Source organism: Sciurus vulgaris, assembly GCF_902686455.1.
Source record: "Sciurus vulgaris genome assembly, chromosome: 4".
Classification (NCBI taxonomy): domain Eukaryota; kingdom Metazoa; phylum Chordata; class Mammalia; order Rodentia; family Sciuridae; genus Sciurus; species Sciurus vulgaris.
In genome coordinates this window covers 98,540,748-98,557,007 of record NC_136464.1, presented here as the reverse complement: position 1 = coordinate 98,557,007, position 16,260 = coordinate 98,540,748, and the positions used below count along the sequence as shown (strand labels likewise).

At 39.2% G+C, this 16,260-nt stretch overlaps 1 protein-coding gene across 2 annotated transcripts in view; it reads right to left on the bottom strand.

The window, feature by feature from the left end:
• Positions 1-16,260, bottom strand: part of PARP4 (poly(ADP-ribose) polymerase family member 4) — a 117,668-nt gene that overhangs the window by 81,905 nt on the left and 19,503 nt on the right. For both annotated transcript variants that reach the window (XM_079138812.1, XM_079138813.1), the window contains 6 exons: positions 15,221-15,284; positions 13,648-13,723; positions 12,772-12,885; positions 10,573-10,722; positions 9,045-9,182; positions 7,561-7,734 (listed from right to left, as the gene is read on the bottom strand). In XM_079138812.1, the coding sequence (XP_078994938.1) occupies positions 7,561-7,734; positions 9,045-9,182; positions 10,573-10,722; positions 12,772-12,885; positions 13,648-13,723; positions 15,221-15,284 (716 nt within the window). The remainder of the gene's footprint in view (positions 1-7,560; positions 7,735-9,044; positions 9,183-10,572; positions 10,723-12,771; positions 12,886-13,647; positions 13,724-15,220; positions 15,285-16,260) is intronic.

Genomic DNA, 16,260 nt, shown 5'->3' with positions numbered 1-16,260 from the left:
CAACACCTGTTGTTGCTCGTATTCTTGATAATCGCCATTCTAATTGGGGTGAGATGGAATCTTAGGGTGGTTTTGATTTGCATTTCTCTTATTACTAGAGATGTTGAACATTTTTCCATATGTTTGTTGATTGCTTGTAGATCTTCTTCTGTGAAGTGTCTACTCATTTCCTTAGCCCATTTGTTGACTGGACTGTTTGAATTCTTGGAGTAGAGTTTTTTGAGTTCTTTATAGATTCTGGAGATTAGTGCTCTATCTGAAGTATGATTGGCAAAGATATTCTCCCACTCTGTAGGCTCTTTCTTCGCATTGCTGATAGTTTCCTTTGCTGAGAGAAAGCTTTTTAGTTTGAATCTATCCCAGTGGTTGATTCTAGCTTTTATTTCTTGTGCTATGGGAGTCCTGTTAAGGAAGTCTGGTCCTAGGCCAACAAGGTGAAGATTTGGACCTACTTTTTCTTCTATAATCTGCAGGGTCTCTGGTCTGATTCCGAGGTCCTTAATCCATTTTGAGTTTAGTTTCGTGCATGGTGAGAGATATGGGTTTAGTTTCATTCTGTTGCATATGGATTTCCAATTCTCCCAGCACCATTTGTTGAAGAGGCTATCTTTTCTCCATTGCATATTTTTGGCCCCTTTGTCTAGTATGAGAAAATTGTATTTATTTGGGTTTGTGTCCGTGTCCTCTATTCTGTACCATTGATCTACCTTTCTATTTTGGTACCAATACCATGCCGTTTTTGTTACTATTGCTTTGTAGTAGAGTTGAAGATCTGGTATTGCAATACCCCCTGTTTCACTCTTCCTGCTAAGGATTGCTTTAGCTATTCTGGGTTTCTTATTCTTCCAGATGAATTTCATAATTGCCTGCTCTATTTCTGTAAGGTACGTCATTGGGATTTTAATTGGAATTGCATTGAATTTGTATAGCACTTTAGGTAGTATGGCCATTTTGACAATATTAATTCTTCCTATCCAAGAACATGGAAGATCTTTCCATCTTCTAAGGTGTTCTTTAATTTCTTTCTTTAGTGTTGTATAGTTCTCATTGTAGAGGTCTTTCACCTCTTTTGTGAGATTGATTCCCAAGTATTTTATTTTTTTCGAGGCTATTGTGAATGGGGTAGTTTTCCTAATTTCTCTTTCTGAAGATTCATCACTTATGTATAAAAATGCGTTGGATTTATGGGCATTGATCTTGTAACCTGCTACTTTACTGAAATCACTTATGAGTTCTAAGAGTTTTCTGGTGGAATTTCCAGGTTCCTCTAAATATATAATCATGTCATCAGCGAACAGGGATAGTTTGAGTTCTTCTTTTCCAATTCGTATCCCTTTAATTTCTTTGGTTTGTCTAATTGCTCTGGCCAGAGTCTCAAGAACGATGTTGAATAGAAGTGGTGAAAGAGGGCATCCCTGCCTTGTTCCAGTTTTTAGGGGGAATGCTTTCAGTTTTTCACCATTTAGAATGATATTAGCCATGGGCTTAGCATAAATGGCCTTTACAATATTAAGGAATGTTCCCACTATCCCTATTTTTTCTAGTGTTTTGAGCATGAAGGGGTGCTGTATTTTATCAAATGCTTTTTCTGCATCTATTGAAATAATCATGTGATTCTTGACTTTAAGTCTATTAATATGGTGAATTACGTTTATTGATTTCCTGATGTTGAACCAACCTTGCATCCCTGGGATGAAACCCACTTGATCATGGTGCACTATCTTTTTAATATGTTTTTGTATGCGATTTGCTAAAATTTTGTTGAGAATTTTTGCGTCGATGTTCATTAAGGATATTGGGCTGAAATTTTCTTTCCTTGATGAGTCTCTGTCTGGTTTAGGTATCAGTGTGATATTGGCTTCATAGAATGAGTTTGGGAGGGTTCCCTCCTCTTCTATTTTATGGAATACTTTGAGAAGTATTGGAATGAGCTCTTCCTTAAAGGTTTTGTAGAACTCGGCTGAGAACCCATCTGGTCCCGGACTTTTCTTTGTTGGTAGGCTTTTGATGACTTCTTCTATTTCAGTACTTGAAATTGGTCTATTTAAATTGTTTATGTCCTCCTCATTCAGTTTAGGCAATTCATATGTCTCTAGAAACCTGTTGATGTCTTCGAAATTTTCTATTTTGTTGGAGTATAGATTTTCAAAATAGCTTCTAATTATGTTTTGTATTTCCATCCTGTCTGTTGTGATATTTCCTTGTTCATTCCGAATTTTAGTGATTTGGGTTTTCTCTCGTCTTCTCTTTGTTAGTGTGGCTAAAGGTTTATCAATTTTGTTTATTTTTTCGAAGAACCAACTATTTATTTTGTCAATTTTTTGTATTGTTTCTTTTGTTTCAATTTCATTGATTTCAGCTCTGAGTTTAACTATTTCCTGTCTTCTACTACTTTTGGTGCTGTTCTGTTCTTCTTTTTCTAAGGCTTTGAGCTGTAGTGTTAGGTTGTTTATTTGTTGAGTTTTACTTCTTTTATTAAATGCGCTCCATGAAATAAATTTCCCTCTAAGTACTGCTTTCATAGTGTCCCAGAGATTTTGATATGATGTTTCTTTGTTCTCATTTACCTCTAAGAATTTTTTAATTTCCTTCCTAATATCTTCTGTTATCCATTCATCATATAATAGCATGTTGTTTAATCTCCAGATGTTGGAATAGTTTCTGTGTTTTACTCTTTCATTTATTTCTAACTTCAATCCATTATGATCTGATAGAATACATGGTAGTGTCTCTATCTTCTTGTATTTGCTAACATTAGCTTTGTGGCATAATATATGGTCTATTTTAGAGAAGGATCCATGTGCTGCTGAGAAGAAAGTGTATTCACTCTTGGTTGGATGGAATATTCTATAAATGTCCGTTAAGTCTAAATTATTGATTGTGTTGTTGAGATCTATGGTTTCTTTGCTCAATTTTTGTCTGGAAGATCTGTCCAGTGGTGAGAGCGGCATGTTAAAATCACCTAGTATTATTGTGTTGTGGTCTATTTGGTTTCTGAAATTGAGAAGGATTTGTTTGACATACATAGATGAGCCACTGTTTGGGGCATAGATGTTTATGATTGTTATATCTTGCTGATTTATGCTTCCCTTAAGCAGTATGAAATGACCTTCTTTATCCCTTCTGACTAACTTTGGCTTGAAGTCCACATTATCGGAAATGAGGATGGATACTCCAGCTTTTTTGCTGAGTCCATGTGCATGGTATGTTTTTCCCCATCCTTTCACCTTTAATCTATGGGTATCTTTTTCTATGAGGTGAGTCTCTTGCAGGCAACATATTGTTGGATCTTTCTTTTTAATCCAGTCTGCCAGTCTATGTCTTTTGATTGATGAATTCAGGCCATTAACATTCAGCGTTATTATAGAGAAATGATTTGGTTTCCCGGTCATTTGGTTCATTTTTAAAATTTTGTTTATTTATTTGTTTGACACAACTTGTTTCCTCCTTTATTTGACATTTCCTTTAGGATAATTCCTCCCTTTGCTGATTTGCTTCTTTGTTTTTCATCTCTTCCTCATGGAATATTTTGTTGAGAATGTTCTGTAATGCTGGCTTTCTTTTTGTAAATTCTTTTAGCTTTTGTTTATCATGGAAGGATTTTATTTCATCGTCAAATTTGAAGGTAAGTTTTGCTGGGTATAAGATTCTTGGTTGGCATCCATTTTCTTTCAGGGCTTGAAAAATGTTGTTCCAGGACCTTCTAGCTTTTAGGGTCTGGATTGAAAAATCTGCTGATATGCGTATTGGTTTCCCCCTGAATGTAATTTGGTTCTTTTCTCTCACAGCCTTTAAAATTCTGTCTTTATTTTGTATGTTAGGTATTTTCATTATAATGTGCCTTGGTGTGGGTCTGTTGTAATTTTGTGTATTTGGAGTCCTGTAAGCCTCTTGAACTTGATTTTCCATTTCATTCTTCAGATTTGGGAAATTTTCTGATATTATTTCATTGAATAGGTTGTTCATTCCTTTGGCTTGTTTCTCTAGGCCTTCCTCAATCCCAATAATTCTTAAATTTGGCTTTTTCATGATATCCCATAGTTCTTGTAGATTCTGTTCATGATTTCTTACCATCTTCTCTGTTTGTTCAGCTTTGTTTTCAAGGTTAAATATTTTGTCTTCAATGTCTGAGGTTCTGTCTTCCAGGTGTTCTATCCTATTGGATATGCTTTCTATGGAGTTCTTAATTTGGTTTATTGTTTCCTTCATGTCAAGGATTTCTGTCTGGTTTTTTTTCAATATCTCTAACTCTTTATTGAAATGATCTTTTGCTTCCTGTATTTGCTCTTTTAACTGTCGATTGGTGCGATCAATCAATGCTTGCATTTGCTCTTTCATCTCATCATTCAATGCTTGCATTTGCTCTTTCATCTCCTCGTTTGCTTCTCTAATCATTTTAATTATGTACATTTTGAACTCCTTTTCTGTCATTTCTTCTGCCATGCTGTCATTGGGTTTTATTGATGTAACATCTAGATTTGTTTGCAGCATTTTCTTTCCTTGTTTTCTCATGTTGTTCAGATATCAGTGGACCGCTGAGATATTGCAGATTTCCTCTGTTGATTTACAATGACCCTGAAGATTTCTATATATATCCCCTCTTAGCCTTCAGTAGGCTGAAGTCTTGGAGGAGGTTGATAATGCGGTGCTCCACAAGGAAGCTGCCTCTCTAGGAGTGGTGGCCTTCAGGTGGGGTATATTCCCTGCTAGTGGGCAGAGGTGCCTCCACTTGTTGACCAATGGTCATCCAAAGGGGACCTAGGCTGTGGGCTGAGGCAAGGCCTGTTTGGGCCTGTGTCTCTGGTTTTACCGTCCTTGTGGGGAAACCTCACCAGGCAGGGAAGACTCACCCAGTGGGGAGGTCTCGCTGGTCAGTTTCCTCCTAGAGGTTCCCCTCAATTTACAGCTACTGCCTGGGCTGGGCTGCCTTCCTCTGCAAAGTTTCCAGGGGCCCGGCCCTACCTCCTGGGCCTGGGAGCCTCACCCTTCGCAGATGAATCTCCTTAGGCTGCCCCTCCTCAGAGAATTTGCCCATAGGCCTGGAACCTTCGCTCCGCCCTAAGCCTGTCTCTGTGCGGCTCTTCCACCCAGAAGCCTCCTAGATCCTGGGACCCTGTTCTGCACCTAATCGCCTGGCTGCGTGGCCCCTCCTCTGAGCAGCCACCTGTGGCCCCGAACAATCGCTCTGAGTCCCAGAGACCCGCCACAGGCCTCTTCCTCCAGACAGCCGCCCAGTATGCCGGTGCGGTCACTAGGAGTCCAAGAAACTCACTTCGTGCCTCCTCCTCCCACCAACCACCCGTAGCCAGGGGCAATCAATCACTCCGAGTCGAAGTGACCCTCCCCGTTCCTCCTCCTTCTCCAGATAACCCCCCGGGTGTTCAGAAGCAGTCCCTCTGAGTGGCTCTGAATCCACGTGACCCGCTGCACGGGTCCTCTGGGCACCGCCCGGAGCTCTGGTGTGGCCCCTCAAGACCAAGCGTCCCACCACGCTTCTCCTCCAGGCAGCCCCCCTGTGTTCAGGAGCTGTCACTTTAAGACCAAACAACTCACCACTCGCCTTCTCCTCTGAGCAGCCGCCTGGAGCGCTAATGCAGTCACTGCGAGTCCAAAGGACCCGCCGCGCTCCTTCTCCTCCTTCTCCTACTCCTCCGGGCAGGCCCCGGGGTTCAGAAGTGGTCAGAGTCCAAACAGCTCTCCACGCAGCCCCTTCTCTGGCAACCGCCTGTAGTTCCCGTGTAGTCACCCGAATCCAAGCGGCCGCTCCTCTTCCTCCTTGTCCTCAGGGCAGGCCCCGGTGTTCAGAAGCGTCGTTCTGATTCCAAACAGCTCGCTGCGCGGCTTCTCCTCTGGCAACCGCCTGCAGCTCTGGTGCAGTCTCTCCGAATCCAAGTGGCCACGCTCCTCTCCTCCTCCTCAGGGCAGGCCCCGGTGTCCTGAGTCCACACAGTTCTCCCCGCCACTCCTCCCCTGGGCAGCCGCCGGAGCCCCAGTGGCTGCTCCGAGTCCCAGCGCTGTGCCGAGCGGCCTCCTCTATGGCGCTCCAGTGGGGGGAGGGGCGTCTCGCCGGCAGTTCTACTTCACAAAGTTTCCTGCATTCCGGGACCCCCGTCCCATCCGGGATGCCCCCCCAGGGGGTGAGAGTCACCCGGCTACTTTGAGTTGGTCCCAAGCGTCTCAATATCTCCTCTCTTGAATCCTGAGTTCTGGAGCAACACGTAATGCAGCCACCCTCTAGGCCGCCATCTTGAAAAACCCCCATGACAGATTCTTAATGATTGATGTTAGTTAAATCATGGAATTTAAAATTTGTAAGGGTCTTATATCTTCTCATTTCTGATTCATCTCTTTTATTGGTTCTTCACTTATTTTGGGTTATAGACTCCTCTAGAAATATGTTGAAAGCTATCATTTTCCCCAAATGGGCAACATTTCAAATCTACAAAATCCTCTGAAATTCAGGTTATGAATAGCTAATCTTATCCCAGTCTCATCTTGTACAGTTGAGGCAACTGAGAACCAAATCAGGAGTAACTAATAAGGTTGCCTTCCTCTTCACTAACTGAGCCCTGTTCCTTTCCTGCAGTTTAGTAAAGATGGCCCAGTTCTGAACAGTCACAGTAATTCTATTGTCCTTGCCAGTGACTGGTTTAGGGATGTGCATATAAGTGAATTCTGACTAAAGAAATATAAGTCTGGCACACAACTGTAATCCCTGCTACTCAGGAGGTTAAGGCTGGAGGACTGTGAGTTGAAACCCAGGCCTGGGCAACCTAGGAAGATCCCATCTCAAAAAAAAAAAATCAATTAAATTTAAAAGAGAAATGCAAGTCTGCTGGGGCTTCCTCTACAAGGCACAAAAGGAAATACTCCGGGTAGGACGCTATGAAATTCTGCAGCCATACACTGATCAAGGGGAGCTGTCACTTTACAGGAAGTACAAAGAGATGAAAAGAAGTCAGGACCCTAATGATAATACTAACAAACTGAGTCAGGGGCTAGACTGGTCAGCAAATATCCCACATCTGGACTTCTTATTGTGAAGGGTCATAAGTGTCTCCATTGAAAGAATTTGATCTAATCCCAGTGTCTGGAAATTATTTTTATGATGCACTAATTCCAAAAAAATTTTGCGTTTGTATCACTATGCCAACACATTCATGATGGGGAATATGATTTAGATAATTTCTGGGAAGATCCAGATCATTCTAGAATAATAGTTCACTGATTTATTTATTAATTATTATATATTTTTTTCAGTACTGGAGATTAAACCCAGAGGCACATTAACACTGAACTACATCCATCCCTAACCCTTTTTATTTTTTATTTTGAGACAGGGTCTTAGCAAGTTGCTGAAGCTGTCTTCATATTTGGGATCCTTCTGTCTCGGCCTCCTGAGTCACTGGGATTACAGGCATGTACACCATGCCTCGATCACCAATTTATTTTTAAGCAGAACTCTGGAGATAACTTATGTGATTTTGTGTTACTCTTAATCATCATATTTTTAAAGATGTGCCCCCAACGTATTTTAAATAGTTTATATCAGAGGTTTACCTGACAGAGGTCCTCTTTCTTAGCTAGTAGTCTCAGGTTAACTTCTTCAGTTACTGGATGTTTGTGAGGTATTAATCTGTAGAATTCAGTCATCTTCTTTTGCAATTGTTCTGCTGTTTCTCCATTTTTCAGTGCTGTCTTTACTAGAAGGATAATCCCCTCTGCCTTGCTCACCTATAAATAGAAAGTCATATATGCTTATTAAAATTAAATATTGATAATCATAGAAGTGAGGGAACATAAAAAATATCTAAAACAATATTTGGATTCATTGCACATATTGTAACTATCAGTTTTCTACTGGACAACTGTTGCTAATTTGTATCTTAAATGTCCCTCAAAGGCCCATGTGTAAAAGCTTGGTCTCCAAGGAGGTGTAATTAAGAAATGGTGAACCCTTTAAGAGATGGGGCCTAGTGGAGTTGTTTAGTTCATTAGGGAAGTGCCTTTGAAAGGGATTGGGGGACTCAGCATCTTCCTCTTTCTTTTTCGTATCCTGGATATGAGGTAAGCAGTTTTGCTTTGATAGGGATTCCTGTCATGATGTGCTACATCACCGTAAATCCAAAATGAAGGGCCAATTAATCATGGACTGAAATAGCCAAAAGAAACATTTTCTCTTCTTAAGTCAATTATCTCAGATTCTTCATTGGAAATGGAAATCTAACTAACTCTGCCACCACAAAACAAATGCTAGTCTCAACGTGTAACTCAGTTGTGACAATGATGTTATAAGGACTCTTCCAAAACTGGGCTCAGTCTAACTAGAGGAAACAACTAGAATCTTGTTTTTCTATTCTTATATGCACATGTATACACATACAGATTGGAATAGTAATACAACTGTGGGAGACTTGCTTTTCACATGAGGAATGTAGAAAGATGTCAGCATCAAATTAGGAACAAAACCCACCAGATTGCATTCCTAATTATAAAAGGGCTTTATCGATTTTGTCCCAAGAAATCCTTTTCTTCTTAAAATAAATTAGTTTAATTACATAGAGGGAATGTCTGCATTGTTTTCACATAAGAATACAGTTGCACAAGTTGCACCATTGGGAATATCTTATTTCATTTGCTCTTTTAATTTCAATTACATATAATCAGAAGATATTCACATTTTCTGGTGGGTTAGAAGCATGCCTGCCTTTCCTAAGACAGTCAGAAGATGGAGTTGAGGCATTTAACTGGCAGCCAAGATCATCCATGTGCCTCAGGCCTGCTACAAATCTTTTGGTTGAAAGGATCAGGCTTCCTAATTAGCCAGCACCAATAACCTTAAACTGTATACAGGGATGTCTAGTTTCCTGGAAGGCTTATTTTCCCTTTGCTCTCTTAATGTTCCCTTAGCATATGAAGAAAGGACAGTCAGGAATAAATTTTAGAGCAATCTAATCTGTACACAAATTTGAGGGTAATTATTTAAACTAATAAACCAAGAAGTAGGTTCATCATGTTCTGTTTCAACAACACATTTTACTTACATCATTAAGGCTAATCCTATTCACTGGCTTGAGAAGTGTGTGTTCCAGGTGGCCCAGAGCTTCTGCCCAAATCATCTCCACCAAATCACTCACCTCCTGGCTGAGAGTGCTTGAACTAATGACCTCCTCCAAAAGCAACTGTAACCAAAAAAAAAAAAAAAAAGAATCTCACACACACACACACACACAAATCACCATGAGGGACCTTGTTTAAAAATAACAGAGCATGGTGGCACATGCTTGTCATCCCAGCAGCTCAGGAGGCTGAGGCAGGAGGATCACAAGTTCAAAATTGGCTTCAGTAACTTAGTGAAGCTGTAGGATACTCAGCTGGACCCTGTCTCAAAACAAAACCTAAAAAGGGCTTAAGGATTGAGCCCACCTGAGTTCAATCCCTGGAACCAAAACAAAAACAAAACAAAACAAAAAAAGAAGACAATGGGCAAAAAACTAACAACACTGACAAAATTGTGAGAAGAAATACTTCAGCATACTCGGCCAGGTGCTATGGTTTGAGCATGTTTCCCTGAAAGCTGACGTGCTGAAAACCTGGTCCTCAGTGATAGTGTTAAGGTGGTGGATCTTTTAGGAGGTGGGGCCTGGTGGGAGGTGACTGGATCTCAGGGCACCTGCCCTTGGGAGGGATTCTTGCTTTTCTGGAAGGAGTCTTGTTTCCTTTTCTACTTCTCTACCAAGGTGTGACACAGCCAGGACGCTAGTGCCATGATGTATGAACTTTCTGGCCACCAGAATTGTAAGCCAAATACACCTCTTTACCTATAAAGTACCCAGCCTCAGGTTTTTTGGGATGACAGACTAAGACACCAGGTAATGCTTACACTCCACATCCCCTCTCTCCATCTCCTCCATATATTTCTCTGTGTGTCTGTCCTCACCTGCAACTCTTTTCTTCCCATTTTATTTTTCCTCTTATCTTTCCCTTCATCCTGTAAGCTTTAGGCCTATCAGTGGCATGAAATACTAAGCAACTTGGGAGGCTGAATCAGGAGGATGGCAAGTTTGAAGCCAGCAACTTAGCCAGACCTTGTCTCAAAAAAGAAAAAAAAAGGGGGGGTGTTGTGACTGAAGATGTAGCTCAGCAGCAGAGCACCCCTGGGTTCAATTCCCAGTATCACAAAACAAGCAAACAAAAACAAATATCACACATGCAGTCAGGGTTAAGGGTCCTTTTTTTTATAAAGAAATCTTTTGAAAGCTATGAGGGTTCATTGTTGAAATAAACATGAAATAAGCAATTAACCTCATGACTTGTCCTGGAACTCAGACCCCATTCAGCTTCTGTGCCTTTCTGTGAAATGACCTTTCCTTTTCTTTAACTCTTCATCTTTGCTCTTGCCAGTTTATTCACAATAAAGAAAACTTTAATATTAGAATATTAAATCAGCCTGGGAGAAAGCTCAGTGATGAAGTGCTTGCCTAGCATGCACAAAATCCTGGGTTTGATCCCCTCATTTTATGCACACACAATCGAATCAATAACATAAAAAAATGTATCATTCAATCTTACTGCTTGCAATTTTTCAGATGCTAATTTTGTTGCTTCAGGTGTAAAATGTTCTCTGAGCAGAAATCCTTGATTCTTTAGCTCCTCAAGGTAATTTTCATAATATTCACTTGCATCTGCCGAGGTTTTCTTTATAGTGAATTGTCTTCTGGTCTGTGAATTAAGTAGATAGTAAAGGTACAGTAATTTATTAACACACCCACCTTTATTGGAAACTTACTATGATCAGAATGATAAGGCTTTATATCCCTGCCATTAAGGAATTTAGAAACTCTTTTTCTGAAAGAATTACTTACATCTTATCTTTTGTTTTTTACCAAACAGCCTAAAACCTGGAGGTAAGGGAGAAAAAAGCCTGAGCAGTCACAAGAGAAAGAAGGGACACATTGGATTCCTTTCAAAAGTCACTCAGGCACTCATTCAGTCTATAGATTCTTGCTTTACATACTATTCTAATGAATCTTGAAGTTTGACCTTCCAGCTTTTTAGAAATGAGAAATATAAATTGGGAGAAGAAAAGAAAAAAGTACCTCAAGGAGAAGTCTTGTTAGCGACAAAAACATAGTCAAAATGAAATGATAGTTTGCAGCAAGAAAAAAAATCAGAGAAGTTATTAGGTGGATCTTTTGGAATGGCATAGATTCCGCCTTCATTCTTTTTTTACCCACAGTATCATTATTTATTTATTTTTATGTGGTGCTGAGGATTGAACCCAGTGCCTCGCATGTGGGAAGTAGGTGCTCTACATTGAGCTACAACCCCAGCCCCTGCCTTCATTCTTAATTGCCTATGGATGTGGCATTTTTCTGCTCTTCTTGGAAATCCCTGCCCCTGTAGTGACTAGTTATCCTAACATTAATCCTAAAGAACACAGAAGAACTTGCCCCAAATGGGAGTTCTGGTTTCATCATAGGTGTTGGGTAAGTCTGACTCAGGGGTGTTTCGCTGCCTGTCCCCACATGGGTTCCTACAGGAGGGATGGGCTGACTGTGAAATAAAAGGCTATGGAATTTACTTGTCAGGAATAATCACAGAAGACAGAATTATCTTAGAAGCAGAGGCATGACCGATTAAGCTGTTCATAAGGGTCTGGCTCTAACAAAGGAAGAAGCCCATGTTTGGTTTATTTATAAAGGTATAGATCAAAAGGGGCTGGTAGGAGCTTCTTCCACAAAAAACAGGATAAGGGGTAGTGGTAAGTGAGCCATTTGGCTCTAGAGGGTCATTTCCACATTTAGGGCCTGCATTTGAATTTCCACAGTGAACTAACACAGGATAATCACTTGACTCAGCCAGTCTCCATCGGTTGTGATAACTGAAAGTTCCTAAGACCAGATTTTCCTGTTAATGGTCCAGCTACACTCGGTTCACATACAGGCCATAGGTGGCTTCCCATAGAGGTGTGCAGCCCCAGGGGGAAGTCACACTGCTCAGGATACTGATAAGCTATCCTCCCAGACAGGTGGTTGCAGGACACCTCTGAAACTTGCAAAAAGAGATGTATGTATGTCACTCCATTTAAGAAGGTAGATGCTAAAGTTTAGATCTTGAATGTCCTTCAAAAGTCCATGTTGTTAAGCCTCGGTCCTCTGAGAGGTGGTGGAGCCTTTAGAAGATGGAGCCTAATAGGAGGTCTTTAAGGAGATTGTAGAACCCTGGTCTCTTTCTTTTCTTTATTGGTTCTTAGCCATGAGGTCAACATTTGTGTTCTGCCTTGCTCTCCTGTCATGATGTGCTGCCTCATCTCAGGTCCAGAGCAATCAGGTCCATCTATTATGAACTGGAACATATAAAACTATGAACCAAAATAAGTGTGTGTGTGTGTGTGTGTGTGTGTGTGAGAGAGAGAGAGAGAGAGAGAGAGAGAGAGAGAGCGAGCGCACAGTGCACAGTGTTTAGGAATTGAACCCTGGGCTTCATGCATATTAGGCAAGTGCTCTATCAATGAGCCACATCCTCAGCCCAACCTTTTATAAGTTAATTATCTCAGGTATTTTTTATAGTGATGGAATTTAACACAATTTTGAAAAATACTCATCCAAATGCTTTCATTAAGACAGGCAAGCTGGAAAATCCTTTTCTGAAGAACAGCTCTTTTTAAGAAGAAAAAGGTTAGTTGGCTGGTTTCTTAATGAGTTTTAAGGTAACTAGTTAAGTAGTAGGGTTGCAAAAACACATAGGAATAAATATAAAGCACTTCACCTGCACACCATCAGCCAGGAGGAAGTGTGCAGATACAAGAAAAGGACAATCCCCAGGATCCAAGGAGCACTGCAGTTCCACCACAGCTGTTTCCTGGCCTCCATCTGTTCCTACCTGGAAAACAGGGTGCACTTTCAGAAACTACACCAGGGAAACAAGGAGCCACACACCACATATGAAAATGTTGATTAAAATTATGTAAGTAATACCTGCTCATTTAGAGATGTAATTTAGAAAGTACAGAAAAGAATCAAGAAAAAATTAAAAATCACCTGAAATCCTCCTGTAGAGATAAAAATCACTATTATATTTTGGTATTTTTTCCTTTTTCTATTTTTTCTGCATATGTTTATACTATACCACTTTTCACATTTTCCTTATCATGGGGGGGAAATTACTTTCAATTACATGTTACTAAGATATCTAAAAAAAAATGGAGTATTATTTTAAAGGCAAGTATTGATTTTCATTTCTGTAATTTTGTCAAAGTTTTTTTTTCTAATATAAAAGTAATAGCAATTCAACATGGCATAAATACCTGATGTCAAATCTAGCCTCTTCAAAAACAAAACTATTTCAAAAACTGTTTCAAAAACTCCTAATGACATAAAGGAGGACTTTTATTTTAGGGCCATAATAATATTTTATACTCTTACAAATTGTAGTATGATCATGTATTACACTAATAATAAAGACACTAAAAATTTTCTATTTTAAATATACTTTTTTTTTGACTGGTAAAAATCAACTCATATATTTGGGAATATATGGTACCCAGTGTGAACAATTTTTCAAAGCAATGAGAAAATGACTGAATAGCAAAATCACTCAGAAGATAAGCAACTTCTTTTTTCTAAATAGAAAGCAGACTCTTACTTTTTCTAAGGAGTTGTATTTCGCAACCTCAAAATCTTGAGGAAAATAAGGCATTTCAGCATTTTCTGCATAAAACCTGAAATTTGTAGAATTAGAAATTTTAACATTAAAATGGATTTTTAGGTTAGACAAAAATTTATAATAAATCTCCTAGTGCTATGTGAAATACAAGTCTCTAATGCCCTCTTTGGTATTTTAGAAATTGTTAAAATATCATAGGAAGCTAGAGATTTTAAAAAAAAGGGGGATAATATGAAAATTAAAAGGAGAACAGTGGGGTAGAGGAAGGGGAGGGAGAAGTGAGGAAGAATGAGTAAGAGGAATGATTGCAGAATGAAATTGACCAATTTACGCCACATGCAGGTATGAATACATCACAATGAATTCTACTTTTATGTGTATCTATAATGCACCAATTTAAAAAAAAACAATAAATAAACAGAAGACCAGTAGATTAGATGAAAGGGAATTGTACTTAGGAGACTAAGGCAGGAGGGTCACAAGTTCAAAACCAGCCTCAGCAACTTAGCAAGGCCCTAATGCAACTTAATGAAACTGTCTCAACATTTAAAAATTAAAAGGACTGGAGATGTGGCTTGTGGTAAAGCACACCTGGGTTCAATCTCCAGTACCAAAAAAAAAAAAAAAAAAAAAAATAGAAGAAGAAAGGGAATGGTGCATATTTAGGGGATACTGTGTGATAATTCAAGACGTGTATACAACGTGTAATGATGAAATCAGCATAATTAGTATTTCCATCTTCCTCTACACAATTGCCCCCCCAGGTACTAGGATTGAACCAAGGGTACTCTACCACTGAGCTACACCCCTTGACCTTTTTAAAGTCTATTTTTGGATAGGATCTTACTAAATTGCTCAGGCTGGTCTGGAACTTATGATCTTGCCTCAGTCTCCTGAATTGTTGGGATTACAGGTTTCATCTTTGTGATTCTTGAGCTCTGATGTTCAGGACTATATGCACCTGCCCCAAAAGGCAGGTGGATGTCCCAGAGGTAGAGACAGGAAAGACCTTGCCATCTGCTCTGGAGATAAGCCACCATATTTGGTTGGCATTCTAATCCTTAGCAATGGAGTCTCTCCTCTCAGCACCACTGTCAACTCCTCTTTAAAATAAAGGCTGAGAAAATAAATTCTCATCATCTATGTTTTTAATTCTGGATTTTGTTCTCTTTTACCACTAATATACACAATCTGACCAAAGGTGATGTCTAATTAACACCACTATTTTGAGTATGCTTTAAGAAACCACGTATTCCATTTGAATAAGGTCATTGCTATTTTCATTTTTTATTCTAAAGGCTATTCAGAGAGGTAACAGGCTTTGCTAATCTACCTACCAGTTAAGTACTTTTTAAAAAATCAATAAATTTAATACTTATATCCAATCTTACATAATACTGAGAAGATAAAAATAAGTATCGCTATGCATGTTGAAGTAAAAAGTCTTACAGAAAAACTTTATTAAAGATTTAGATAAGGACTATTAAATAATACAGAAGTCTACAAGTAGTATTTCAATACTATGCTTAAGTGTACAAAATATTTCGTTTACTCAGTGTGTTGCACATTTGTCTTCTCAGAGGCATTGTCCAGGGATAGATCATCTGTATTCAGTTCTAGAATTAAAACAAAACAAACACTCATTTACTACTCAAAGGCTTAATGTAATGAACTATTAACCTAACTGCTGGAACTATTAAGATTCTTAAATATGGGTCATATTTGCTATGAAATTCTATTTTTTTTAGTTATCCCTATATAGGTATAATTATAACTATACAAGTGGGAAAAGGGGAATGTATAAAATACTGAAAATATAATAGATATGTGGGGTCTAATATGACCTATATTATTTGAAACTCATTGATAGTCATGCAATTTTCACATAGCACTTTCTGAGGATCTCAGTAAGCATAGTTATGAAATATATTTCTAATATACTCTAAGACCAAAATGATTTCCAGTATCATAATGGCACAAATGAAAGGGCTGGGAATGTGTTAGTTTAGAGGAAGGAAATTCAAGGACATCATGTGAGTTTTTGCTTCTTATTTTTCCTGTAGAGGAATCCTAACATTATCTATAGAACTATGATGAGTAGGAGTAAACTTTTCTTTTCCGGTGCCTCAGGAACACTAAGTAAGTGCTGTACCATTGAACTCTACTCCCAACCCCAGGAGTCTGTCAGGTATAGTGGTGCAGTCCTGTAATCTCAGCTATTCAGGAGGCTGAGGCAGGAAGACCACTTGAGCCCTGACCACTTGAGCCTGTTAGCCAGGGTCACACAGCAAGACCCTGCCTCAAAAATGGAAAAAAAAAAAAAAGGAAGAAAAAAAAGACTGAAAAAGATTTCAAAGATTATCCATCAATGTATTTATAGTAACTCTGAAGCTGAGCAGATTATTATGTATATTGAACGATATGTTTTTAACGTAAAAGGAGTTCTCCTACCCTGTCTATTTCTGTTTTAGCTATCATTTTCTGAAACAGAAGAAAGTCTGGTGAGTGTGGCAGCATTACTCGACAAATTTCTTGTCTAGGGAGGCTTTTCCCTGCCAAAATTATTTTGTTTTGTTTTCTTGGTGGGGACTG